The following is a 27553-nucleotide window of genomic DNA, read 5'->3' on the forward strand; positions in this document are numbered from 1 at the left end:
AGCACCGCCGGGAAACTGGGAAATACCCCCTGCAAGTTCTGAGAGTTTGGGTGGTACAAAGGGAAAAGGGTATGGGGAAAAGGGTGCTTGCGTTTCCCCAGCATCCTTTATGCTTAGAACTTTTTCAGACTTTGTTCTTAGGTAATTTATTAATTTTTGGACTTTTTTATTTAGTTTTAGTGACAGTGATGTGACATAGATGTACAAAACCTCAGCCTTCTCTTGGAAAAACTGAAGGAAAAATTTGGTTTTGTTTGGAGCTGTTCACCAAGGAGCCAGGTCATGACTCTGCCTCCTGCCTGGCCTGACCCTGCTCAGACAAACAGCCAAGGTATGGATGAGAAGGCAAGGGAAAAGGAAAGGAAACCCTGTGTGAAAGGTATTCCCAGCTCTAGGCGGAGCCGGACGTTGTCTACAGGACAAGCTTATTTTATTGAGGCTTTTTTTTCCCTCACTCGCTATTTTTTTTTTCCACACATATAATGGGTTTTTTTCTATTGTTATCGGCACTAAATATGAGTTACTTAATTTATTACTTATTACTTAATTTTATCACAGAAACATTATTTAATTTTATCATGGAAACATTACTTAAAAACTCATCGTTTAACCAATTCTCCATCAGTAAAACAACTATACGCTCCCTTTCTCCTCGCTCCAACTGACACTGGGTACTTTCGCACCGGTTTCTGCGTGTCGCACCCCAGGCCGGCCCTTTCAGCCCCCCGGCCGCCCCGGGGGCGGTGTGCCCGGCCGGCAGGGCGGCTCGGCGCGGTTCCCGGGCTGTTTTCCCGAGGCAGGCCCGTGGGGATCCGCGCAGTTCCCGCGGGGGGGTCGCGGCCCCGGCTCCGGCCGCTGGGGGGCGCTGCCGGTGCCGGTGCCGCCCCCGCCGGGCGCTGCGTCACGCGGCGGCCGCGCGTGGGCGGGCGGCGGAGCGCGCGCGGGCTCTCCCCATGTGACCGCGCGGGAGGGGGCGGCGAGCGGGGGGGCGGGGGCCGCTCCCTCCCTCCCTCCCTTCCCTTCCCTTCCCCTCCTTCCCTCCCCTCCCTTCCTCTCCTTCCTTCCCTCTCTGCCGCCCGCTCGGCCCCCGCGCACGGCGAAGGCGCGGCCGCGACGAGGCGAGGTGCGGCGGGGCGGCCGCGCGCCCCCCCGGCGGTGGCGGCGGCAGCGAGGCGGTGGCGGGGACGGGGACAGGCTCGCCCACCCGCCCCGTCGATGGGAAAGGAGGAGCCTGGGCGGGGGGGGCGCGGGCAGGAACTTCGGCGGGGCTGAGTCTGCGGCCCCGGGACGGCACCGAGGGGAGCCCCGGGCAGCCGGCGGCGGCGGCCGACTGCAGAGTACGTGCGGGGCGGCCGGGGGGCGCGGGCTGCGCGGCCCCGGCGCCGCGGGGCACGGCCGGAAGGAGCGGGCGGGTCGTGCGTGGGTGCTTCCCGGAGAAATCCGGCGCGGGGGGGACGGGCGTGTGGGAGGAAAGTGCAGAAGCGTCCCCGCCGTGTGCGCCGCGAGGCGGGGGCGGCGGGCGGGACGGCGCGGCCGGGCCGGGCGGAGGCGGCGCCCCGGCGGCGGGCGCTGCTCCGGCGGGGTCCCGGGCAGGGGCGGCGGGGCTCCGGGCGCCCCCCGGGCTCTGCGGGGCCGCGCCTCTCCCCGGCGCGGACGGCAGCGGTTGTGCGGGAGCGGCGGCGCCCCGCGGGGCAGCCCCGACGGAGAAGGCGCCCCGGGAAGGTTCCTGACACCGGGCTCGGCGGCCGCGAACTTTGTGCCGGGACCGCGGCTGCCCGTCCGTGCCCGCCGCCGGGGTTTCCTTGCCGGGAGCTCCATCCCTCGGTGCGGGACCCTGCTCTGGAGGTATTTGTGCGCTCGTCTCGTCCTTACGCGAAGGGTGTTTTTGCATGTTTCGAGTTTCTCATTAGTTGAGGCGAGGTGCGGGTTTGTACGTAAACGCGGAGCTCACTCATCGGCTGTATTTTGGCACATCTCAGAGCTAGACAAGACTATTTAATTTGCGAAGTCTCTCTTCTGCAGCTACATGTAATTTTCTCCTCCTGTTAAAAGTCCTTTGGAAAAGCTGCAGAAATGTAATGAATATGCAAAGCAGCCAGCTCTCAAACCCAAACCCAGTTTGTCTTCAGAGACTTTTCAAAACGCCCAAAGTCATCAAGATACATTATGAAATAATCACTTTTGCCTAAAATACAGGGATGTGATGTTTCACACTTTCTCCTTGTATTCCTAATTTAATTGGTGACAGCTCAATTAGAATTCACCTGAAATAAAATCTCTACAATCGGTTCGCGTCGCTCGCTTGCTTTTACTTCCCGTGCAGCATTTAAAAGCAGGAAAGCTGCTCAGGAAGCCCTTGTCCCATGCGTACATCCCACAGCTCCCGAGTTCTCCTTCTCCCGGTGCTTCACCCACATCCAGCACCTGCCTACTTGAGCCGCGCATCTTCCTGCCACCTCCGGGAAGTGTGTGCGGCTCCGGGCACGGAGCCGGTGCTTTCCCCTGCTTCGGGATGCCGAGCGGGGCTGCCGCTGCCCCGCTGTCTTGATAGAGGGAGCAGGAATAGGTTGTGATTCCTGCGCTAGCTGTTTACAAATATTTAAGAGCCCTCTGTGGTGTCTCTGTGGTTTTTGTTTTCCTTTTTCCCAGGAGTTATGTTTGTGGTCAGAGTTAAGGTGACAGCCAGCGTTTGGAGAGGAGGGCATGGCGTGTAGGGTGATGGGCTGTGGATGTGAATGAGGTAATGTGGAAAATCAGAATGCATGGTTGTGGGTTGCAAAGGCTGAGTGAAAAATCTAACTTGTGATTTCCTGGTTCTCCCGTGGCTATAACTGTATGCAGCCTTGTGTTTATTTTAAACAGCTTTGTCTGCTGTGGGGAGTTTTTTGGCTTCTTTGTTCTATATGTGAAAAACGTAAGAGATGGCTGCTCTTCCCTGTGTGTTCTGACTCTTCTCACTGGTATGGACAGCAAGCAAAGAAGAGGGAGAAGTAGCAGCTAAAGTGCTGTGGCTGTGTTCATTTATTCCTGTAGACCTCCCCGTGCCAGCTTTGCATTCCTGCCTCTTGCTGGAGGAAGGATTTGCCGTTGTGTCAGATGTACCTGCTCACTCCTGAGGCAGCAGATCGTTCTGACTGCCTTCTTAGGATTTGCCAGAGGACATGAGCAGGCTGTTACTCCTGAACCAGGTTGGTTTGGGATCACAGATTAGACAGCCTAAGACTTATGGAGCAGGCTGCAGAAGAGGAGGATTACACACGGTGCCCCAGGGTCTTATCCAAGATGCTCTTCCTGGTGAGGAGCAGACACAAGTGTCCTGGCTGTGAGCTCTCCCTCTGTCTTCTCATTGTGTAACCTCTTCTCGTGCTCACCCTTTGCCCCAAAAGCAGAGTGCCCAGTGCACTAAGAAATGAGAACAGTGGTGGAAAGCAGTGTTTCAGGGCTCTGAGATGCAGCTTAAAGGTCACCTGGAAGATGTGGGGCGCTGAGACTTGAGTGGGTGTGCTAAGGCTTTGCGTGGCCGGCCGGCTGAGCAGGGCCAGCAGCAGCAGTGCCAGGTGTCCTTGGGGCTCACAGCCTCCTCGGGCTCAGGCAGTGCTGTGCTGCTCTCTCAGCACTCCTTGCTCGTTGCTTGTCCTCTTCCCAAGCCTCACTTACTCCTGCAGATGCAGAGCTGCTTCCCGGGCTTTGTGGGCTGGGAGCGGGGCGAAGCAGGGACCGGAGCGCTCTGTCGGGAGAGTCTCGGAAAGGGGAGGGAGCCTTCCCCTTGGGACAGGTTAGAAATAACTTGGGATGGCGTTGAGGTGAGTGCTGGAGGAGCTCTGTTTAATGCAAGGAAAAGAGAGGTTAAAGGAGGAGTGTTGGAAAATGCCTTCTCTGCAGAAATCGGTAGCAGTCGTACGTGGAAAAATTGCTCAGCCCTCTCAGGAGTTACTGTGCTGAATTTGAAAAACAGAATGGGTCTTTAAAGTATGAAACGAAGGGATTTCAGTCTTGCTTTAAATGCAAATCTCAACGCAGTCTGAACCGTGGACTCTGCGCTGGTGCCTCCATAGTACATATTAATCCACTTTTATCTGTCATGAGGAGATTTGTTGATTAGAAGCCTCTGGGTAAAGGCAGCTCGTGGACTGGTGCTGCACTTCCAGCCTGTGGGCTGGAAAAATGAGTTCAGTTCCATGGCTTGCCTGGAGCTCTTGGGCTGTGTGTAATTCCACTGCCACCGTCCTCCCAAGATTCAATTTAGCTCTCTGCACAAAGTCCATTTATGTAGATTTATGTAGATTTTGTGCTAAGATGAATAACTTTCAGAGGAAATGGGCCTTCTTTTAGAAGTTATATAAGTTAATTTGGGGTATTGATGGTGAAAAGTCAGCATCATTTGAAATGGGAGGGTAGGAATAGTTTACTGGAATGCCACTAAACCATAAGCTGTTAATTTTGTTTATCTTGACAAATTTTGTTAAGAATGGGAGGATTTTTCTAAGAAATTCAGTGAAATAATGGCACTTTTTAAAACAGTGAATTCTGTGCCCTGTAAAGAGTTACCTTTAAGTGATTTTCTTCACTTTCTTTGTTTCTTGTATCTTTGAGTGTTGACGGTACTTGGTTGATATCCTGCAGTTACCTATTCTTTCCGAAAGCCAAACTGTGTTTCTGAAATATGTAACTCTTAAATATTTACAGTTTCACCCTGAGTTCCAAAGTGTGTAGTTTATTAGCTATTAAGCTCACCAGCAGCTCCTTGAGGTTGCTGTTTGAATCTGAACTGCTATTACTGCCCTTCTGCTTTACACATACTGGCACACATATCAGGGATGATATGTTCAGCTGGTGGTTTGGGGGTTTTGTATGTTTTGAGTCTTTTTTTTATTTCCCCTGGGCTTCATCTCTCTTCCTGAAGAGATTGACTGTCAGTATCCTGTTGCTGCCACATACATTTCTGGGAAGTTTCTGTTGGCCTCCTGATTTTATTTTTCTTTAGTAGAGTTAAATCAGAATTTTGCAGCAAAAGCCTGGTCTTCCAGATGCCTCCTGAATAGAAGTTGGGCTCTGCTTGTTTTATTTGTATGTTTGACTTGCTGAAGAAAAGGCTTATGTTGTGAAAGAACAACAAAAATACCCAAACATTTTTTACAATGTTTTTCATCTTCTACAATATGCAAAAGCACACACTGTAAAAATAATTTCTGAGTTTTACTTTTGATAACCAATCTCTCAGTGCCCCATAGCAAACGTATTTGTTTGCATTGCAGTTTTGGAGGAAGGGGAGTTGCACAGTATTAAAATACTTTTTCCCTAGTGCAAATCTTTCTGTAGGTGTTGTTTTTTAGGTTACTACTGTGTGTTTTTTCAAGTCCAGTGTGATAGTAGAGCCACAGCAATGTTAGCAGACCTGCTCAGGGTTTTAGTTCTGTTACTTTCTCAACCAACTATAAATTACATGCTTTAGACCTTATTGATTGGTGGTTTAGTGTAATACAGTAATACTGGAAATTATCTGCTTGTTTCTGTGAAAGCCACCACAGAGTGAAGAGGTGTGTGTGTGAGATCCTAGAATTCTCTGAGGAGTTTATTAGTTGTGCTATAACTGGATAAGGGGTTTATGAAGTTGAAACTTGTGCACGCGTTTTTCCCTGCCGCTGTAAGAGCTGAACACTGCAGAGGTCTGTCTGTTGGGAGCCTTTAAGCATAATTGCTGCATTGCTGAGTGGTATTTCATGTCTCAAGTGTCAATGGCAGGCAGCCTTGTTAGCAAATTAAACGGGCAGGTGAATTCAAACTAAGGTTTTTAAACTGTATGTGTTGGAATCCATCAGTAGTTTAGCTTTGTCTGCAGCTGTTGCTGCCATAATTAAGATCAGCAGAGGCATTAGATCCCTTTTATGTGAAACAGGTAAAACTGTAGAAATACTTGGTTCTTAAACACTCCTTTAGTGACCCAACTTCATTAATCCTCTGGGATTCTGTGAACCACTTTTCTTCTGTTTTCCTTTTACAGTCCTTACATACTTTCTATGGGGGAAAAATGATGTGACAAGTAAGAAGAATTGAAACTGATGAGATTTTTTTCTTCAGGGAATCAACTATTCTGTAATTATTCAGAATGTATTTTGTGATCATTTTGATCTTAAGATACAAAAGAGAATAGAGTAGCATCTGTGAGTGATATTGGCTGACATTCTTGGGAACAAACATGAAGTAGGAATGTTGAAAACAAGCCGGCTTTGTGTTTGAATCATGTTTTTTGTAGGTGCATCACAACTATCTGCTGATTTGGTTTCTTTCAAAAATGTTTCCATTAAGTTAACAAGTCAAAAATAGAGCTTTTGCCCCTTAATCATTTCTGTGGGTGTTCCTGTAATGAGAGAAAGAAAGGCTGTCCTCTGAGTTGACAGCCTCGTGGAAAGCTGGGTGGTGGGACAGCACATCTGGATGTCGGTGCTTTGGTGCTCATCTTCTCTCTGTTCTTACTGCTTGCAGGTTCTGTCGTCCGTGATGGCGTCAGCTCTGCCCAGAACCCTTGGAGAACTGCAGCTGTACCGAATACTACAGAAAGCAAATCTCTTATTCTACTTTGATGCCTTCATTCAGCAGGGTGGTGATGATGTCCAGCAGCTCTGTGAAGCAGGTGAAGAGGAGTTTTTGGAGATAATGGCTCTCGTGGGCATGGCTAGCAAGCCGCTCCATGTCCGACGGCTGCAGAAGGCCTTGAGGGACTGGGTCACAAACCCTGGCCTTTTTAACCAGCCTCTCACCTCCCTACCAGTCAGCAGCATTCCAATATATAAGCTGCCAGAAGGCTCTCCTGCGTGGCTGGGGATATCCTGCAGCAGTTATGAGAGGAACAGCAGCACCAGAGAGCCTCACCTGAAGATTCCAAAGTGCGCTGCCACGACGTGCGTGCAGAGCGTGGGCGCGAGCAAATCTGATGTGGGGAGCTTATCACTGCAGAGCAGCAGCGAGCCCAGGCTCTGGCAAGGACACCACACCACAGAGAGTGAGCACAGCCTTTCCCCAGCTGACCTTGGCTCTCCAGCCTCACCAAAGGAAAACAGCGAGACCCTGGATGCTGCTGCTGCTCTGTCAGTTGCTGAGTGTGTAGAACGTATGGTGCCCTCCCTGCCCAAAAGTGACTCCAATGAAGTCAAGGAGTTACTGAAAACAAATAAGAAACTGGCAAAGATGATTGGTCACATCTTTGAGATGAGTGACGATGACCCTCACAAAGAGGAGGAGATCAGGAAGTACAGTGCAATATATGGCAGATTTGACTCGAAAAGAAAGGATGGCAAGCATCTCACCCTCCACGAGGTAAAACAGCCTGAGTGGAACTGGGCTTCCTCCCCTGTTCCTACACCTTTGACAAGATGTGTTTACAGGGTACACTTCTTGTATGGGCACTTCTTGCTGAGTGGTGAGAGCTGTGTGTCTGAAAGTTGTGCATTGAGCGCTGTAGGCAGGCCTGGCCTGACATGGAAATCTCAGGTGCAGCCCAGGTCTCCTTTTGTGGGGGTATGGGTGAGTGTGTGTGTGTATGTGCACGTGGTGATTTGATGTCATCAGAACTGCTCGCTCGCTGGTGTGGTGTGTCAGACAGAAGGTTTAGAGAGTTTGGCACCCACATAGCAACCACTAGCACCCTGAGCATGGTTTTGGGGATTCTAAGGATTTGGTACATTCTTAAAGATGGTATTTCCTTGCAGCTTTGAGAGTAGACTTGTTTGGAAGGTCAGTAACTAAAATTCCTTGTGTCTGATGTGATTGCTACTGTCTGCTGTCTTCCTTCACCTCAAGACTCTGCTCTGTAGCTTGTGTACTTGAGAAAAGAATTCTTTCAACAAGGTCCCTACACTCAGTGGCATGGATTATTTTTTTGTTTGTTTGAATTGAGATGAAGCTTAATCATATAACCCGTGGGCTTTTTTGGCCATAGTGGCCTTAGGCCTGTCAAGTGACATACAGACTGTGTGAGGAGGAAAGGAGAGGATGTCTCAGTATTGATGGATAGTTCTAATCTGAATGTCTTTTCATCCCTGAGAAGCATCTTCTCTTCCCTCTTGCCTTTGAAAGTTCCTGTGGGCCTCCCTTGCTCCTCCTGTGGCATTCCTGAGGCTCACACTGCATGTGTTGTAACGCAATAGGTGTGTCTGTGTGGGGAGTCGTTTCCTAGTGCCAAAGTACTCTACAAGAGGAGAACAAACATTAATTCAGAGCTCTGCCAAAACGCTGTTGATACGAATGCTGCATCAGCATTTTCACAGTTAACAGTGATTGCAAAATTTCAGTTGGATTTAAAATTTGGCATGTAAGGCTTAGCTCCCAAAAGGAAAGGCAGTGTTTATGTTACAGGAGTGCCAAAAAAACTGTACTGGCTTTAGCCTTTTTTCGCTTCAAGAAGAAGTTTTGTAGGTGTGTGATCCATAGCATAAGACTGAGTTCTCTTTATGCTTCTGAGTAGAAGGGCAGAAGGAAACAAGGCGTATTTCTTTACATTTTTATTTACATATTTACATTTATAAGGCAACTGCACATCACTGGCAGTGACTTGACAAGGGCTTTTACTGCAGACTGGGGAGGCACTTCCACAGTAGTGAGCCACATTCCAACCACACAGTTCTAGCTGTGCAGCTTACACTTAGATGCTCTGTGGCTTTATGTCAAACACTTATAATCTATGAATTCATCTACTGTACAAGACGAGATCTCATCTTACTCCCCTGACCTTGTGGAAGTCTCCCTTGTAAAAGAACAAGTTGTGTATGAGATGGAGGCAGGATTTGAAAGGATTAATTGTGTAGATGCCCTGTATACATGGCTGCAGATTCAGGATTCAGAGAAAGGGGGTTCTCCTCACCTGAGGATGGAGGCACTTGAGGTGTACAACAGCGTGTGGCTGTGTGCTTTCACAGCCTCTCTCTGGGGTAGTGACTGCAGAAAATGCTCTGAAATCTGGGCAGACTATTTGTAGGATAATTTTCTGGCATCCAGCAGTGTACTGGAAGGTGGGCTCCGGGGGCACTTTTTGTGGAGGCTCAGCAGTGGCTCTGCAAAACTGGGGGGATGAACCCTGGGGTAGTAATTGAGGAGTGGGATAGCAGTGAACTGGAAGAAAGGACAACTGCTCTGCCTTGTTCAGTTTTTTTAGTATTGCACTACGGATCTTTACTACATCATTGTAAAACCACGTTTAAAAATGGAATGAGAGCATGGTTTGGCTTTAGGAAATATTTCTATCGCTATTGTGATTAAGGGCACAAGATCAAAGTAGTCTGTGGTTGACTTATGCCTCACTTACGCATGTGGGGCCTCACTGAACTTGATGGGAACTGCACACATGCAAGCAAGAAGAATTTGCTTGTAATTAGTTTACTGTTGGCTTAAAGAGGCCGGATTTCACAAAGTTCTGATTTGAACAGTTTTGTCTTCATTTTCTGTTTAAGGCAGAAAATAAATAGCAGCAATGAGACCAAATTTTTTTTGTTTAAAATCTGCTAAACCAGAGTTTGCCTTTTGTAAAATCAGCCTTAGTGTGTTTTTGGTTCTGATGGCTTAAGGAATTTGCTGCTCAGAGGGAAGGACCTTAAACAGCCAGGGAGGTAAGTTCCTGCAGGACCAGAGACTGTTTTTCTGCACGTGTTAATATGTTCCAGAGCTGTCATTCTGCCTCACAGTTCAAGGTTTCTCCTTGCAGCTGGCAAGGAACAGCTGAATAAACTGCACTGTGAATTTAGAAAGCTTAAGTAATGGTTAGCTTTTTAATGTAAAGATTTGGTATCTCTGGCTCCTCAAGCAGAGGGGGGTTGGATGCAAATTAAGATCAAACATGGTAGAATTATCAGTGGTGAATTAGTGAGAATATTTTGTTTCAGAATGAGCACTGAAGTGTCTCGGAGGGCTGGAGCAGCCATTAGAGGCCTGTGAGAGCTGCAGACACTGGGCTGGTTGGAAAGTGTGTGCTCTTGGTAGGAGTATTTGCATAAAGCATTAATCTGACATAAAATCTTCCGAAGGCATTCCAAAACTAATAAACATGCTGTCCTTAATCCATCCCATTGTTTCAGTGTTACACAGCTTTTCAAACACAGAGAGCACTTAATGTTTAAAGTTGGACTGGAGGAGGGATGAGTGCAAGGCATGCCCCTGAACTCAGTGACCTCTGCAAAATCGAGTCAAGTTTGTAATTTGCATTTTAATTTTTCAGTCTTTGTCTCAGTACTTATAAAAGGAAAAAAAAAAAAATCCAGTTCAGTGGAATTAGAAAAACAAGCAACAAATTTTGTCTAGCTCGGTTTCTTCCTTTTCTTTTGCTGACTCACCAAAACAGTAGGGCTTGGTATTTAATTATGTGGTTTCTAGTGGAGGAGTCTGTGAACCCCATCAGATGGAAGTATACGCATCCCTCTCCTGCATGGTTCTGTACTGCTCCATATCCTCCTTAAGGCTTCCAGCAAACAGATTCTTTATTTTTAGGCATGCAATGCTTTGTATCTGCAGTATTATGCCTCCTGAAAAGGCAGAAAGCCATGATGCACTTCAATTCAGTGAGTCTGAATGTGACCTGAAAGAGAAACCAGGAAAAACAAGCAAATAAACATTTGGCTTTTCTCACATATTAGGATAAACAGCATTTGCCTACAACTACCCAAAGCATTTTCAGTCATTTCAGCTCTTTGCAACCTTTCAGCACTTGGAGGGATAAAAAATACCTCAAATTATTTTGTAAGCATTAGCTGTATTATTCATCCTTGGCAAAGTAATAGCTATCAGTGTTACAGAAATTAATGCCTCCTTTGGATGGTAATTATTTTAATCGGTATTATAGTAATCTTATATTGTATCTTTTTCCCCATTGTGTTATTTTTCTGGAAAGACAGACATTGTGGAACAGCTGCTCCTGTCTAAGGGGTAATAGTTTGTTTTTTAAGTACCTGGTATTGTACAAACATAGTAACCTGTTCAGGTTAAGCCCTTGTACATCTGATCTCTGTGAGATTTGGGGTTTTTGTCTGCACAGAGACTAAAGGATCAGGCAACATATCTAGTTCACCTGTTAAAAACAAGTTTGTGCTCTGACTTACATTTAGATGCCATAGGAAGTGCCCTACTGAGATCAGAGGCTTTTAGGCTAAACACAGGAAAAATTGCTTCTGAAATATTAGGAGCAGCAGTTCTGTGTGAGGTTTCACTAGAAATACTGCACAGCTGTTGAGAGAAGAATCTCAGCTCTTCTTAATACATGTTTTTTGTTTTCTCAACCTTCCTGGAGAGCAGGTGTTGCATTGGGCAAAATAAATGTTTGATAGTTTGGATGCCACCAAACCCCATGGTGAAGGACATTGTGGCTGTGTGCTGTTCACGTGCTGTGGCAGCTTCCATCCTTCAGGGATGGAGCGTGCAGCGATCGGGGTGAGCTGCTGGCCTCTGCTTTAATTCACAGGTGACCCTGCAGGGTGGCAGGGGTCAGGAGGGGAGTTCTTGTCCTTCTCCCAAGGGACAGCTGTAAATGCAGACCTGCTGGTCTGTGGGAGCAGCAGGTTTGGTGTCTGAGGTCACACGTGTGCTGTGCCGCCAGGTGCAGGGTCAGGGATGGCACATCTCCATCCATCATGGACGGGCTGACTGTGCTGTGGAAACCAAGCTGCTCTGCAGTATTCACCAGCCTGGGACAGATACTGTTGACAGTAACTCCAAAGCAACTGTGCTCCTTTGCCAGAAGCCAGGCCTGTTCAAAGCAGCTTAATTTCTAAAAGTAAAAGAGTAGAAAGAGCTGTGGGCACTTGGTAAAACACCTGTAGTATTCTCTTGGCCTCTTGCTGTTATGCCTCATTACACTTTCTGGCTGCTCTTCAGCTGAGGAAAAGTGAGAAAGCCTCTTCAAGCCCTGCTTGCTGTGGAAGGAGCTTGGAATAGCCTGTCCAGCATCTCAATTTGTGTCCCATGGCATTAATAATGTTGTGTCCATAGTGCTGACCATAGGCTTCTTGGACAGCAGTACTTTTAAGCTGATATAATTCATGACAGTATCACAACTTCTTATAGGCTTCTGAAGAGCATTGCAAAACCATTTGGAGCTTCAATTTCAGGCTTTTCCTCCCCTCCCAACTTCTTTATGAATCTTTTGCCAGCAGCAGAGGCACTAGAAATGTGTCCTGGCAGGCTCAGGAAAACATCCTTGAAACAAGTTACATTTGATTCATGTCTGAAGATAGTCTTCACAAACACGAGGGTGAGAAACATAGCTAAAAAAAGTTTAATCGTTTCTTAAACCATCACCTTCTACAGAATTTATTCTGTATTCACAAGGGAAAGCCATCTGTACCCACACTGTCAGGGTGGTTGTTTTTTTTTTTTCCCCCAAGTCCTGGGCATATTGCGTTTATAAAAATAGTCTTCCCTGTAAGCCAGGCTTTGGGAGCCAAACACTGTGAACGTTCAGAGCTACTGTTTTATCCTGAGATTTAATTAGTGCTGGGATGAAGCAAAAGCAGTGCACATTGAGACAGTCTTACAATAATGTTCCACTTTATGAACCAGCTACATTCATATCTTTCCTCTTCCCAAGGAGGTTACCTGGTTTAGTAAGGGGTATAAACAAACTGAAGAAACCCCCCAGGGTTTAGTGTACAATTATAGATGATTTTACTTGCGTTCAAAATTCATTATTATTTCAGAAGATGTACATTTACAAGCACAGTAGGTGAAATTGTGCCTGTGTGTTTGATTTGCAGCTAACAGTTAATGAAGCAGCTGCCCAGCTGTGTGTGAAAGACAACGCCTTGCTGACCAGGAGGGATGAGCTCTTCGCCCTGGCCCGGCAGATCTCTCGCGAGGTCACCTACAAGTACACCTACAGGACCACCAAGTAAGGCTTTCCTTAGCTCAGAGGGTCTGCACTTTTGGGGAACCAAGCAGGCTGATAGCATTTCTTCTGAAGCACTGGACACACTTCCTTCTTGCTCTTCAGTTAGCAGTGTGCTCTTCTGAGGAAAGAGGGAAAGGCTGTTTGAGTCCTGAAGCTGATAGACTGATAAAATTCAGTTGTCTTGAATTACCATTTTATTTGCTCTCTAGTTTTGCAAGTATTTTGAGGATAGTGCACATTAAGAGGCATCTGAGAGGCTGGTATTTCAAGCATTTGAGGCCTTAGTGTGTTTTGAGGTGAATGTAAATTGGCATAGTAGCCAGCGATGCTCAATGCATTGATTTCCTTTTTTCCATATGCAGATTTGGCTTGTTAGCCAAAAAGATAAGGTCAGGGGGAGTGGCTTACAAGCTTCCTTTAAAGGAACTGAAGCTGAGTCCTAATTTCAGTTGTTACTGTTCTGTCAAATGAACTGCTGTAATGAAATGGTGACAAAGGCTTAACAGCTTTTAAATACAATTAAAACCTTAGCATTAGTAAGTATGATTGAATATCTTGATGCTTTCCTTAGATTTTTAAATGCTGATTCCCTTGCCTGTAATGTAATATCCTTTCAAAATACATTTTACTACCCTTCTAGAAAGTTTTCCTTTGCTCCCCTTTCTTCCATAGAGATTCATATAAATATACAACCATCCTGGATAAGCACTGCCAAGGGCATTTCTGTAATTCTCCGTGCTTTCCCTTCTTTCTGGAAGGAAGAATCCATGAGTGTTTTGATGCTTCTGAAAACAACACAAAATACTTGTGTTCCTCTATACTTGAATGACTTTCACTGCCATGTCAAATTGAATTGGAGGCTTTTTTTGTGCATCTTGTTTTTCCTTGATCTGTTGGTTTTTTTTTTCCACGACTCCTTTTCATTATTATTGGTGATTGGGGTTAATGTGCTGTTTACTGATTGTGTATGTGTTTTCTCTTGTAGATCTAAATGTGGAGAAAGGGATGAGCTGTCACCAAAGAGAATCAAGATAGAGGTACAGTAATGTGACTTCTGTATTTTGACCTGTGTGTGCTGAAATTCAGTTTTGTTTTGAAGGGATCTGTCTTAAAGAAATTTGTCAGAAAAACATTTGATAGACAGTTGATGGGGATGAGAGAGAGAGGGTGGGAAAGCATCACCAGTGTCTCTGTAAATGTAAGTGTTTGATGGAGAAACCTGTAGGAGCAGGGGTAAAGAGTAGGATTTGTTTAATGGTAAAGATACTCTCAGTGTTTTGCACTCAGAGTGAGTAGGAGGGGAGGAATGGGACTGACTGACTTCCTGTGGTGGAATAAGCTCAAGCACTGTAGGAGATGTCTTCCCATAAGGCCTGCTGCTTTTCAGTCAGCATGAGGTGGAGTTTGCCTAATTCACTGGAGTCAGCTGTTGATCATGTCCAAAATACAGAGTTCTGGGTAAGGACTGATGGCAGAATATTAGCCATCTCTGACTGAGCCATAAATTAGGACACAGATCATACTGAAAAGTCAAAAACTATCTAAAAGGTGTATATCTCAACACAGAAGGTTGTGCCTGTAGATATTAAATTACAGCTTTTTGTAATGAGTTTTATGTCAAATGCACGTATACATGGCTCATGTATACACTTGCACAAGATGTTGCTTAGGGAGATGATGGGAATTCCTTGTTAAGAGTGCAGGAGCAGCATGTATGTAGTTTACCTTTTTCTTCAGTTACCACTGCTGGAAGGTAAATTTGAGGCCTGTTAAAACTACTTTTAACAAAAAAATACAAAAGAAAAAGTAAAACGTACATATATATACCTATTACCTCATTAGAATAGCAGATCTTTCTTTATAATTTGTATTTTAAACAAATTACTGTTTCACCGTTACGTGGGTATCTAATTCATCCTTAGCATTGTGGGTGTTTTTTATTGTACTATCTACTCAAAAAGGTGTAGGTTAAATGTGTGTTAGAATATGAGCTAGATTTGTATGTGACACAGATAGGTGATGTATCCTCTAACTGTAGAGGAAAATTGCAACACATTCTGAAATGTGTTTCTCATATGCAATGCATTCTGTGATAAATGATGCACCGTATGTGGTAAGGCTTTAATTTTTTTTTTCAGTACTGCAGTGCTTTCACCTGTACAAAGGCTTTTCCTGTGAGGGAAACTGTGGTGAGAGCAGTTGGTTTTGAAAAGGTATAGAGAAGTTCATCTTATTTGAAGTGAACTTATATGAAGTTCCATCAGTCCACATACAGTTGTAGTTTTGAGTTTATGTAGTGCAAAATATACACGTGCAGTGAGGATTCACTGGTAGCTTTGATAAGTCAGCAATGTCGTTTTTGTGTGTCAGGATTTGCTTTTGACCTCTGCTTGTTCTTTGACCCACAAAAAAGAGCAGGGAAAAGCTGCATGAAATGATTTTATCCAGCTTTACCTTTATCAACAGCCTTGACCACCCTGTTGCAGGATGGTTGCTTGGGTCTCCTCTCTTTTGTTCAGTCCAGCCCTAATTTGCAAGAGCTGGTGGGGAGCTGCCGCTCCTCTGCTTGAAGTAGTATTTCAATGACTTGGATTTCAGCATTAGAAAGTTTTTCCTTCATTCAGTAATAATTGATGATGAGCAAGTGTCTAAAATGACACACTGCTAGGGAGGTGCTGTTTTTTACAGGATCTTCATTGAAAGAAAGAGTAAAATTAAAACCCTGAAAAAATACAAGCTGAAACTCAAGGTTTTCTGGAGAACAGGATATCTGGACAGCCTTAGGGAATGTGTAGTCTCCTATTTTCTGCATGGTGAAATCTCAAAAGTCTGGAAGGCCTGCTTCTTTTATACCCTTTATAGCTCAATAATTCTGAGAAAGGATATTTACTTGGTTCTTGTTTTATTACCAGTTATATTATAAAATGCTTGTGAAAATTTCATGTCCTAATTGTACAAATGACTATTTCAGAAATAGGTCATTTTCCCAAAATAAGGAATTGAAAACTAAATTGAATTAAATCTTCAATCTGATAGCATAGCATTATTAATTTTGAAATTACTCATATTGTTATCAGTAGAAATGTCTTTTTTCCTCACAACTTTGGGAGTGTTCTAAGGAGGAGTAAAGCATTATTTCAGTGCATTTTAGATTTGAGGTACACCGTAAATGTTGGGCTTTACTTCAATGAAATTTAAAAAAGATGCAGTGTGACATAGTAGATCACTGCTGTTTTGGGTTCCTGGTGCTTGCATTTTTTTTTTTTTAAAAGTAAAAAGTCCTTTTTTTAGTAATATGTTCAGGGATTTTTTTGGTTATGTTTTGGTTTGGTTTTTTTTGGAAAGGTGAAAGTAAAAAGGAAAAGGGTAGCAAATGCAGATTTTTCCTTCTGTTCTGGGTAAGAATTCCTTACACTGCTTTTGGAGTTGTAATGCCTCATTGTGGATCTGTTTGCTCGCTATCATGAAAATACAGAAAGGATCTGAACGTGGGGTATATTTTTTGTTGTTATAACTAGTTCTTTTCTAGTTTTCTTTTTCCCTTTTTTTTTTTTTTGAGAAGAGTCATTTTGCCTTTCTGTTTTAAGGCTGAACTCTGTATTTTGATTCACCATTCCTTTAACTATTACTCATTAATGTCTCCGTGAAGCGTGGCCTAAAATTACTGGGACTTCAATTTGGAAAGACTTCACAGCCTGTTTGCATAGTGTAAAAGATTACTTAAAAAAAAGATGAGTTAATTTCCTGAAATATAATAACACTTAAAAAAGCCTCCAGAGAGGCTCTGAAGGTCATCCTTGAGCAGAGCCAGCAGAGAGCTGTGTGTGCAAGCTGCAGCTCTGTCAATCTGCAGCCACATTGTAAATTTATCCTTTTCATGAATATGAAACCCGCACAAGCATTACAAAGAAACAATGTGCCATGAATTACATCAAATTACCTGTAAAAGCCTTTCTCTTCCCCTGTGAGCTCTCCCCCTCTTATTCGTTGAGTGGGTGGGTGAGCTGTGGGAGTGAAGTGTAAAGAGGAGAAGGGAAAAAAATTCCAGGCAAATGACAGACTAAAGGTGTGGAGGGAGTGAAAAAAGGAGTGGAGTGAATTGGTATTTGGGAGCAGATTATAAAAAAAGGAGTTGTAATTCCTAAATCTGCTCTGGACAAAAAGCAGGAAAATCTGCTCTGGACAAAAAGCAGGACAGGCAGATAGGGGTGGAAATGGCACATCCTCCTGCTGAGCAAGGATCAATCCTGCTTGGGTGTGTTGTGTGGCAGGGGCACCCCTTATTTTGTCACCTTCTGTGACTCAGTGCTGGCACCACTCAAAGCAGTGAGCTGTTGTGGCAGCAGCTTAGAAAGCAAAACAAGTCACAGGTACATCAGGCAGAAGTGGAGGAAGACGCTCCTCATCGCTGTTGGGGTTGACAGAGTTCCCCTTCAGAGTCTGTGTGAACAGCCTAGAGAGGAAAAAAGGAGAATTTAAAAAAATATTCTTGCTGTTGTCGGAAGAAATGATTTTGTGTGTCTGTGTCTCCATTCATCTGAACAAGAGGGGTGGGAAGAGCTTTCAAAACCTCATTTCCCAAAGCTCAGTGGGAGTCAGGGGGCACAGGCAGGGAGACCTGAGCGGAGGCTGCAAGGAAGCATCTTCCCTTGGTGCCAGTATGGGTGGAAGAAGGGGAGAGAAAAGCCCCACCTCCACTGTTTCTGAGAAGGCTGAAAAGAAAACCAAAGTGTGGGATTTGTTTTTTTCACAAAAACAGCAAAAGCAGTAGAAGGTACTGTTTTCATAGGAAAAATGTCATTAGAGGGAGCGAAAAAGCACATGTGGGACTGGGAACATCTGCTGCACAAAACCGCTTGGAAAACAACTAAGCAGCAGCATGGCAAAACAAAAATGCTGCAGTGCATGCAGGAGGACCTCAGGCAACCATGGGGCAGAGCAGCATGGTGCTTGGTCCAGCATTCTCCTCATCCCTCAGGGCACTGGGGACAGGCAGCAGTGGGAAGGGCTCTGGGAAGGTGATCCAGAAGATGTCATCCTCCAGGAATTACCTGCCTGGCTGAGGGGGGACGGGCACAGCAGCAGGCAGCCAGAGCCACCTTTGGGAAACAGCCTGGTTGGTTATAGGCAGGTGATCACAAATGTGTTGTGAAGAACTGTGTTACCTGTTTTGTTGCAAAAGTAGGATCTTGTGTGTTCAGCTTCTCATCTTCCTACACAGAACCATTCTCCTCTCCCAAAGAGATTCAGGTCTTAACTGTAGAAGTGGTCAGTGCTCATGGAAATGTGCTGCAAAGCCTTTGTTTCCAGCTTAGGCTAGAGGCTTTGTGGCAGTTAACCTGGCTGTGACGTTTTTGCATAGCTGTTGTGTTTATTTGTTCTCTGAGGGAGTATGTTGGGTGTTTTAAAGCAATATGCAGTGTTCTGACAGATTTTAAGGTGTTTCCCTGAGCATAAAGAATAGGTTTAATGGCATTACATTGCACTGAGGTCCTGGCCATCTGCCTTGGGTCAGACCCCTGCTCTGCAGGTCAGTGGGCAGCCTGCCAGTGGAGGGAACCTTGTAGTCCTTCCCCTGTGTTTTTTCTGGAAGATCATTTCTATTTTCCTTGGGCTGCAACCCTTTTGTCCATCTGTTGTCGAAAATGTAATTATTGACATGTATGTGTCTTTGGAATCTACAGGGCAAATCTGTCTGATTTAGTGTGTTTTTGAGACTGAGGTCTGTAGAACCTCAGTGACGGATGTCATTGTTCTCAGGTTTGGGTCTGTCTGAAGATTTCTGGCTTCCTCTCACATTTCAACAGAGCTACCTATACTGTGCTTTTGTAAACATTTCTGGATGTTCCCGTAGTGCACATGAGCTTTCATTTCATAACACCAAGATAGATAAACCCTTCATTTTGAACCTTTGCTTCAGTGGTTGTTTTAATGGAGTCTGGCAGGCTTTCACAGGAACTTCATTTGCTTTATTGATACATATGCAAGCAGCAGAAGAGATTTGCATGTCATAAGAATTTCAGACTGGAAGAATTATTGAATCATGCTTTCTCATAGTCTGTAAATTTTCCACTGTACTTCTGAAAGGGTGATATTTCATTTTGTGATACAAGTGTAGGTTATGTGTGAAATATGTTGAATTTCAGGAGGCTTTTCTCAGTTTCACAAGGTTAGTGTATATCCTTGCCTACATGTAAACCGGATTCCTGAAAAGTGACAGAAACCATAGGCCTAAATCTGCCTGTCAAGGCTGAATGTAAACTAGTTTAGTGTGAATAACAAGGCTAGTCTGGATTCACCTGAAACTTGAGAGAGAGATGAGATTTTCTGTGCCATTAGGTATATAGCAGTTGCTGTGTGTGTTTTATGCACAAACTTAAATGAAGTGGATAGCACAAACATGTAAATTGCAGTCCAGAATTTTCACAGAAGTTCAGGAATATGATTTTTAGGTTGTTTTTTTTTCTTCTATGTGTACATAGAAGGTAAAGAAAAAATAATATGTCCCTCTTGGTTTGGTTTCTTTTTATGCTCAATAGGATGGTTATCCTGATTTCCAGGACACAGTCCAGACGCTCTATCAGCAAGACAAAATGCCACTTGCTTTGGCTAAAGGAAAGAGTGAAGACCCAACAGCTCTTAATTCCCAGGTAAACCAACTACACTACATTGTGAATAATACAGGCTGTGTCTCTGTGCGTTGGTTTTGATGTTGTTGTTTTGATGACTAAATTAATTCCCATCAGTTTTAAAAGGCTACCTAGCTCAGCTGTGATTGCATCGCTCTTAATTTGGGTTTACCTCCCAAAACTGTTCTGTCACAGTACTACAGCTTTGCCCTTGTTAGTTCCAAGGAGGTAAGATGCAGCATAGTAGGCTTGAAAATCTGTGGTTGCCTGTTGGGAGCAAGTAGGGTAGTATTGGTACAGTCTGTGCTGTGTTACTTGCGTTATCCATTGCTATAAATGGAAAGCTCAAGTTTCTGAGGCGAGAGGAATAGAGTAGGCGATCTTGGAGTCCTCTCTGCTGACATGTCTTACAAGAAGAAAGGCCAATGTGTTTAGGAAATAAGGAAACCTCTGGATCTGAGAGGATAAATTGGCTTCCTAAACAGCACCTAGCCTGGTGGAAGTGCAGTGTTCTTGAACAGACAGAAAGCTTTGTATAAATGAAGACAGGTTGCCAATTTTTTCTTTGTCTTTTCTGTAGCGTATCCCAGCCTCGAGGCAAAATACCCATCTCCTACTGCCAGTTCTTGCCAAGGAGGGATTTCATGCTAAGTTGCAACAAACTTGTTTTGTACAGCTGATTTGGGCAAATGTAATCACCAAATTTGCACATAAGATTACATTTAGGAGTTACCTTCCTGTTTTCTGAGAATGGATGTGTTACCCTATCATTTACTTCCTTCTATTGCAAAGTAGTGCTCAGTCACACAAATCTGGGATACATTAAATGCAGTTACAGCACATTTTCTGATGTCACAAAATAATTACATGAGCTTGTTTTGTATATAAAGTTTTTGTTGGTCACTGCCACATAACAATGGACTACAGATTTAGTTCAAGCTTAAACATATCTGCAACTCTGTAGGTTTTTCTGTGGTGATCAGAAGCATAATTGAAGTTTAAAATTCTGGTTTTATCCCAAGCAAACAACAAAGATGGCATGAATGAGAAATATTTTATTCCTTTTAAAAATTAATGTATAGTTCAAAAGTTGGTAAGAGGAGTGACAGAATAGCAAAGTTAAACCACACTTGTAAGTAAACTGAAAATAGTTTCTCTTTTTACCTTCCTCCCAAGACAGGGCTGGAGCTCTCAGTGTTCTTCTGCATACCCTGATGAGCTCTGAGCCAGATTATGTAAATACTGGCCATGCCTTACCCTGCTGTCAGGGTCACCATGGTGCTGGAGAAGCCCAGGGTTTGCTGGGTCTGTTAGGCTGTCATTGTACATGTTCAAATGATTGAACTATGCTGAGCAAGCAGCCTTTTGTGGGAAGTCAGGGCTTTCAGCATCTCCCATGAAAAGTGCAATGAATAGACCTCTGTAGCAGTTGAAACAATTATGCCATTACCTGGAAGGAAAATCAATTTTTCCTATCAATTGTACATGTTAAGTTCGTGTACTTTCTGTTCTTGTGTTCATTGTGGCTCTTCTAAATCAACTTTCTTGACTTGTGATTTTCTTCTTATTTTTGCAAGATGCTTATTTACATTCTCTCAAGAACAAGATTATAGTGAAAGTTAGAATTCTCTTGGCATTAAAGTCAATGACAAACATTCAGACGCCATTTCCTCCCACGTTGCACTGGATTGTTTAGCTCCACTCTCTAGAGGTGTATAGGTCTTGTTCTTCTTCTAGACAGACATTTCACACCTTTATCCCCCACAAACATACTGTCATCCTACACTTTCAGAATGGCAGATTTTTAAGCTTGTGTAGTGCTGTTTCCTAAAATAAAGATTCCAAGATGTCTGGTGAAATCTTGGCATAAGTTTTTAGCAGATGTTGCCATTGCTTTTGGAATACTTTCTGGAATACTTTGTGAAGGCATATATTTGAACAGAGCTAACTGGATAATTAAAACATTCTTTTTTGCTTTTCTTGAGATTCTCTCCACGTAACCTGCAGTCCTAAAGTGCAGGAAGTGATTTTTGTGTGTTTCTGAAAAACAGAATTTAATGTTGCATTTCTGGGTAGATGAACTACAACAGCTTGCATTTTAAGTATTCTTGAGTGACTCAGATGTACATTATGAAAATCTCTATGGGTGCAAAAATATTTTGTTTGCTTCATAGTTTTGAAGAAACCGTAAAACACACATCTGTACATATGAGTCAACAAAAACCACTATCTAGGCTGTTAGTCTTTTCATCTGATCCTGTTTTTCCCCCTGTGTTTTGACTTGCTCTGTGTATGTATATAGAGAGAAATCTTTTTTTGTTTCAATTGCAGTCGGAAAAGGTGATGGCAAAACAGATGGAGTTTCTCTGCAACCAGGCAGCATTAGAGAGACGTCTTTCCACAGGGTGTTACAGGCAGAACTCAGAAGAGCACAGCCCCAATGGCATGTCATTAGATAATGCTGATGGACAAGGTATGGTAGCTCCCATAGCTCCCAGGCACACACTGCTGCCAGCACAGACATTTGATGTTATGCAACCTCTGTCAGTGGTGGTGTTTATCTCATGCAGAACCCTGAGCACTGAATGGACAAGACAAGATCTCTCTCTGCCCTGAAGTGCTTACTGTGTAAATAATGCAGTCAGATGCACACTGGGGTTCTGTTCTGTTCCTGTTGTGCATCTGGGCAAACTGCTTTCCCCAGGGATAACGTGGGGAGGGCAGGAGGTTGGGCGCACTGCTGTTACTGACAGCAGGACTTTGCTCTAGCTTTATCCTCAGTTTTGAAAACAGAGCAGAGTGTTGCATTTCATTCGTGTTCTTGCTTTGAGAAATTGAAAATAAAGGAGGTAATATAGTTGGTACCCCTTTTTGTTTACCTGTTTGTGCAGTCTAGGAACAAAACCTGAGGAGCTGGCTATGTAAATTACTTAGCACTAAGCATGTTCTAATGATGTTCTTAGTGGCTTGTTATTTTTCAAAAAGCTTACAGTTCTGTGGTTCTCTTTGATTTACCAACTGACTATTCCTTGTCTTGAATTAATTTTAGGAGTGTTTGTTTTGCTTGAGCATTTCTGTTTAGATCACTTTTTTTACTGTTGTGAATTGAGACAAAATGTTGCAAACAAGAAATACAACCAGAAGTTCTTGTGTCTGTTTTTTAAATGATAGTTTTTCTAAAGGGGTTGAAAAGAAGCAGTAGGGGGACAACTAAGGGAATCAATACAAGTAAGTGTTAAAAACCAGATTTTCATTTGTGTGAATTGGTCAAGAATGAGGTACAGAAGTAATCATGAAGAATAGGTGTGTGGATCCAGCTTTCCTTGGCCCAGCAAGCTTCTTTGTGCCATCTAGCCATTGTGCAGGGGAACTGGAAATTTTTTAGATCTCAGAGGGATTGTGCAGTGGGAGAGGAAAATTTTTGTATCTCAAGAGGATTTTTGAGCAGGATAAAGGGTTTTTAAAATTTTTTTGTTTTTGTCTGGCTGAGTGTCCCTTCCTAGCAGTGCCTGTGGAGTAGTCTGCAAAGCAATATATTTACATAAGCCTCGTTTTGCTAGAAAACTTCTCTGAGCAGCTGGAATCTAGGATGCACTTTTGCTGATAGAATTAACATGTGTTTAAGTCTCTGTTTTTTCATACTGATTTTCTTTTAACACATCAATGTCTCACTGTGACCAACTTGCAGGTGAGAGACCGCTGAACCTGCGGATGTCCAACCTGCCAAGCAGACAGATGCAGCACATTTCACTTGATGGAGAGCAGCACGTTGGGAAATCTCTGTGCAGTGACTTGATCCGGCTTTACCCCAGCGGTGAGGCAAAGTCCCAGTCCTCGGGTTAGTGCTGCCCCTGAGAAATTACCCTCCATTCCTTATTTTCTGTGATCTCTCTGAGGGAAGCAGCCAGGAAGGCAGGCTGGCATGCATTGTGTGTAACCATGCCGTCAAGGCTTTGGAGAAAACTCCAAGAGGAGTGTTACTTGCTAATCTAGAGTCAGGTTGAATATTATTTGGGAAAAGTTTAGGAGATGCAGTAGCTGGGATCAGATAATCAAGTCCTGACATGTGTCTGTCCTTGGTATTGACCCAGATTACTGCTATTAAATACTTACACTGCATCACAGTGACAGCAACATGATTATGACATGGCTTCCTTCTGCATAATAGAATCAGGCTTTTTATAAAGAAGATGTCTTTATTTTGATTTATAAGGACCTAGCACTGTTTCTCTGCTGTGAACTGCATGTCATGCAGTAAGTCTTTGCCCCCTGGGTTTCTCATTCAGTGACCTCTGCTCACTGCCAGTCTTGTCATTTACCTCTGGCACTGGGAGGAACTCACTGTAAGTTTGATAGAAGAGAGCAAGAATCTCTGTGGGTGGCTTCAGTGTAATACTCAGTGCACTGAGCTAAAGCCAGGAGTTCTTGAGACTCTTACAAGTTTAGAAGCAATAATAAAATCCCACCTGAGTTTTAAAGATGCAGTGGCAAAGAGGTTATTTGAAAGACAAGGTGCAAAAATAGATGTTTTGAAAACCAGGCAGAATCTTGTCTGTTTCACTTTGGGATACTGCAGTCTTGGCTCACCTCTTTTGCAGATTTGTCCCAGTCCCAGTGCTAATACACTTAGTGAAATCTCTAGTGGGGGATTTTTACCTGTTTCCTCTCAAAATGCTAGTGCAGAGTGCATCTCCATTAGCCCCTGCTGCCAGAGGGGTTGAAGTGAATCTCTGATGCTTCTCTGTCATCACTGCAGTGTAACCGAGGTGGTTCTAACCCAGCTGGGTAGGTTAAAGACCAGGAGGAGGAGGAAGCAGAATTTATTGTTTCATCTGTTGGTATTTATGTGGTTCTGGGACCTTTTTGTTAATTTAAGAACAAAACATACTTGCTTCCAAACAGTGTTTCAACTTCTTTCTTTCTTTCTTAATGCAGAAGGCCTTGGTATATTAAAGGATTTTCCTCATTCAGCTTTCAACAACATTGAAAGGAAGGTCATAAAAACAGAACCTGAAGACACAAGATAGTCATTCTGCTCTGGAAAACACTGTCATAGTAAAGAATGAAACTTCAGAAGAGAAAAAAAAAACCAGCCTTAATAACCAGTGTTGCCTCATTCAAATAAGAGATTTCAATAGCCAAAGCCTAAGAACTGGTACAGTAATCTGTGGAAACAGGAAAGCAAGAGACACTGCAACTAAAACAGTAATACAGGTGGATAAACATTCCTGTAAAAGTGGTTTTATAATGTGGGAAGATGCACAAATTAATATTGTGGGTCTTCATTATTTAAGAATGTATTATGTATTTGTATAACTTATCAAAGTAAATCTAGATGTCGGGACGTGTATTGAGTCCAGTAGATGTGGCTACAGTTCATTTTACTTGAAATTTCAATGTCTACTTTCAGTGTACCTAGCGTAGATATGGTTGTTAAACATTTGAATTAAAAATCATTGGAGAATTAGGAATGCAAACCTCATGACACAATTAACAGCAAGTTTGCAACAATATTTGTAGAAAAAGGAAAATGCATACAATATTTTCATGGTTTAAAATGTTATGTGGATATAGCATTTGATAGACCTAGACCCTGATTCTGTATCATAGCAGATGTACTTGACACTTAACTATTGCTACATCACTTCCAATGGTTCCAGCAGCCTTTGTGTAACACTCTCACAGCATAATACCTACACACACCTCAGGAGTGTGGGAAATGCCAGTTAGAGGATGGAAGAGTCCACATGATTGGCTCCTATTTCCTCAGGAAAAACTGGGGATTGAGGTACCACACAATTACTAAATTTCATTTGGTAGGAAACTCGAGAGACCAAGTTGTATGGACAGGGCTGCAAAAATTGTCATTCAGACCATTATAACTTCTTGGACTTCTCTGTGGATTTAAAAAAAAAAAAAAAGGCATCCCAAGTGTGGCAAAGATGAGAAACGGTGCAGGATTTATGCATCAGTGTAAAAGGTTGCACTTGATATCCAGAAACTATAAGATTTTTTGGAGGAGAAAAAGGAGTTGTCTTCAGTACAGAACTCCTTACTAAGTGCTGTCCAGCCCACATGATTCTATGAATATACTGTATACTGCATACAGTATGCCAATACGTTTCTTTATGTATGTGATTAATTAACATCTGTATTCTTTATTTATTTGACTTTTTTTTATTTTTTGTACATGTTCACTTTTGAAGATGTCATTTTATCTAAGGAGGAGTAGTTGGCATATAACTTCGGAATTTACCGTGGTGTGTTTGTGTGCATCCATCTTTCCTCTGTGCTGCTCTGCAGTCAGGACAGTTATATGCCTCCATTCCTGAACACAGTTTGTGCTTACAGTGTGTTCTGGAGGGGAAAGGGAGAGCTGAAGAAAGTGAGTTACCATGTCAGAGGGTAAACTTCCCTATTCAGGTGTGCACTTCATGTCTGCAGTTTGCTCTGTGTCCTAGGTGTGTATTAACAAACCAGTCAGTCTCTGTTGTACTGAAATGCTCAGCAAAATGTGAGCTGAAATGTCTACACTGCAGTCTCTTATCACTGTAAACATATCTAATTATTTTATCACTTGATTTGTGGAACAAAGCTTTATAGTAGAAACACCAGTAAAACAACTTTTTATACTATTAAAATGTTTGGTTTTTTTAAAAAAAAATGTTTCTTGAACTGTATGGTACTGTTTCACTTACTGAAGTATCTTACTTTAAGCAATGGAGTTTGCAGCTTTGCTGTTTAGGCATAAGAGATTGAATGTGTAGTTATATTTCCTCTTTCCTGTTGTGTGAGTTAGTAGCACGGATGTTTCTTCAGTTTGTAACATTAACCAGTGCCCTGGTTAGTACCTGAGTAGTTTTCCTGAGACGTGTATGGAACTTGTTAAAAGGACAGTTTAAGGTTTGAACTGTACAGCTTGAGCAATAGAAGGTACCAAGCAGCAAACCTTTAGAGATGCAGGAAACATTTGGTTTTCTCCAACATCTGACACCATCAAAAGTTGTGTGTGGGTCACAGAAGAAGCTCTTAAGCTTGCTGGTCTCTTCAGTTAAAGTGAGAGGAAGGAAAAAGAACTTGCTAAGCAGCACGCTGTTTCAATTGAGTCCAGAATTTATTTTGTAAACACTAATGTATTAAATTTGCTATAAATTAAAGTCTATAACAGTTATATTTTTGAGTTGTAAATACAGTACTTGTGTCACGACCAGTTGGTTATCTCCAGAATGATATTTCAGTTAATAGTCCAACAGGCCATTTCAGTCTCAATAAGCTGGAAGCAATTTTTTTTACTGGTTTGCAGCTGTATGATTTTTATTTTTTTTTTTTATCCTGGGGTGGGGGAGGTGGGAGGTACATTCCAAGATTGCACATATGCTTGGTAATAGCAAATACTCAAGCATTGGTCTTTCCATGACAAAGGTCTTGGTGGACTGCATCCTGGCCAGCCTCTGGAGTCACAGGTAAAGGCTTGCCCTCATCTGCTCGGGAAGGGTTGCTAGATCCAGGGTACTCTGGATCAAAGGCCAGCCCTGCAAATGATGCCTGTTTTATTCACATGTTTATATTGTTGCTTACAAAATAAAATTCACCGTGAGAACTCTTTAGTTTCCCCAGGGTTTGTCCTTTTTGGTTTTTTTTTTAATTGTGTTTTCTAAAAGAAGATGTTAATTTGGGGGGGGATAGGGGAGGAGGGAGTACCTCGAACTGCAAGCTCTCAGTGGAGGAAGCCTCTTCCTGCTCTTGTGGTTGAATCCTCATTTAAGGGTGGCCTCATTATGTGCACAGCCTGCAGGGCTCACTGGGCCCAGGCAGGAGGGAGGAACTAAAACCTGGGCAGGGTCTGCAGCACTAAGTGCTGAGTTCCCTTCCCTCCTTCTGCGCTCCTGCTTTTGCGTGTGCTCCAATTTACACGGGGTTGCAAACAGCACAGAGCTGCCAGAATGGGGTGGCAGGTGTGTGTGAGTGCTCTTTGGGAATGGGGGAGCCTCAGTGATCCACCCTGTCCCAACTTGCTTTCTGAGCAGCAGCCCACAGCTCTGCTGGGAGGTTGTTAGGG

General features: G+C 43.5%; 1 protein-coding gene across 3 annotated transcripts; it reads left to right on the forward strand.

Annotated features, from left to right (window-relative positions):
- Window positions 1–1229: 1229 nt before the first annotated feature.
- Window positions 1230–27097, forward strand: NAB1 (NGFI-A binding protein 1). Of its 3 annotated transcripts, none has more exons than XM_054278005.1 (8): window positions 1230–1337; window positions 6484–7314; window positions 12732–12865; window positions 13851–13902; window positions 19405–19515; window positions 21826–21967; window positions 23183–23308; window positions 24430–27097. In XM_054278005.1, exons 2-8 carry the CDS (start codon window positions 6499–6501, stop codon window positions 24519–24521), a joined length of 1473 nt encoding a protein of 490 aa, XP_054133980.1. In that variant the 5' UTR covers window positions 1230–1337; window positions 6484–6498; the 3' UTR covers window positions 24522–27097. The 3 variants fall into 3 exon arrangements, with proteins under 3 accessions (XP_054133980.1, XP_054133977.1, XP_054133979.1); XM_054278002.1 differs by having other exon boundaries at window positions 1231–1337; window positions 23183–23332; XM_054278004.1 differs by lacking the exon at window positions 1230–1337 and adding an exon at window positions 1679–1845 and having other exon boundaries at window positions 23183–23332.
- The last annotated feature ends 456 nt before the right edge of the window (window positions 27098–27553 follow it).

Source organism: Melozone crissalis, unplaced genomic scaffold (assembly GCF_028551555.1).
Source record: "Melozone crissalis strain CALT ecotype California unplaced genomic scaffold, PUWL_Pcris_2 ptg000023l_1, whole genome shotgun sequence".
Lineage (NCBI taxonomy): Eukaryota > Metazoa > Chordata > Aves > Passeriformes > Passerellidae > Melozone > Melozone crissalis.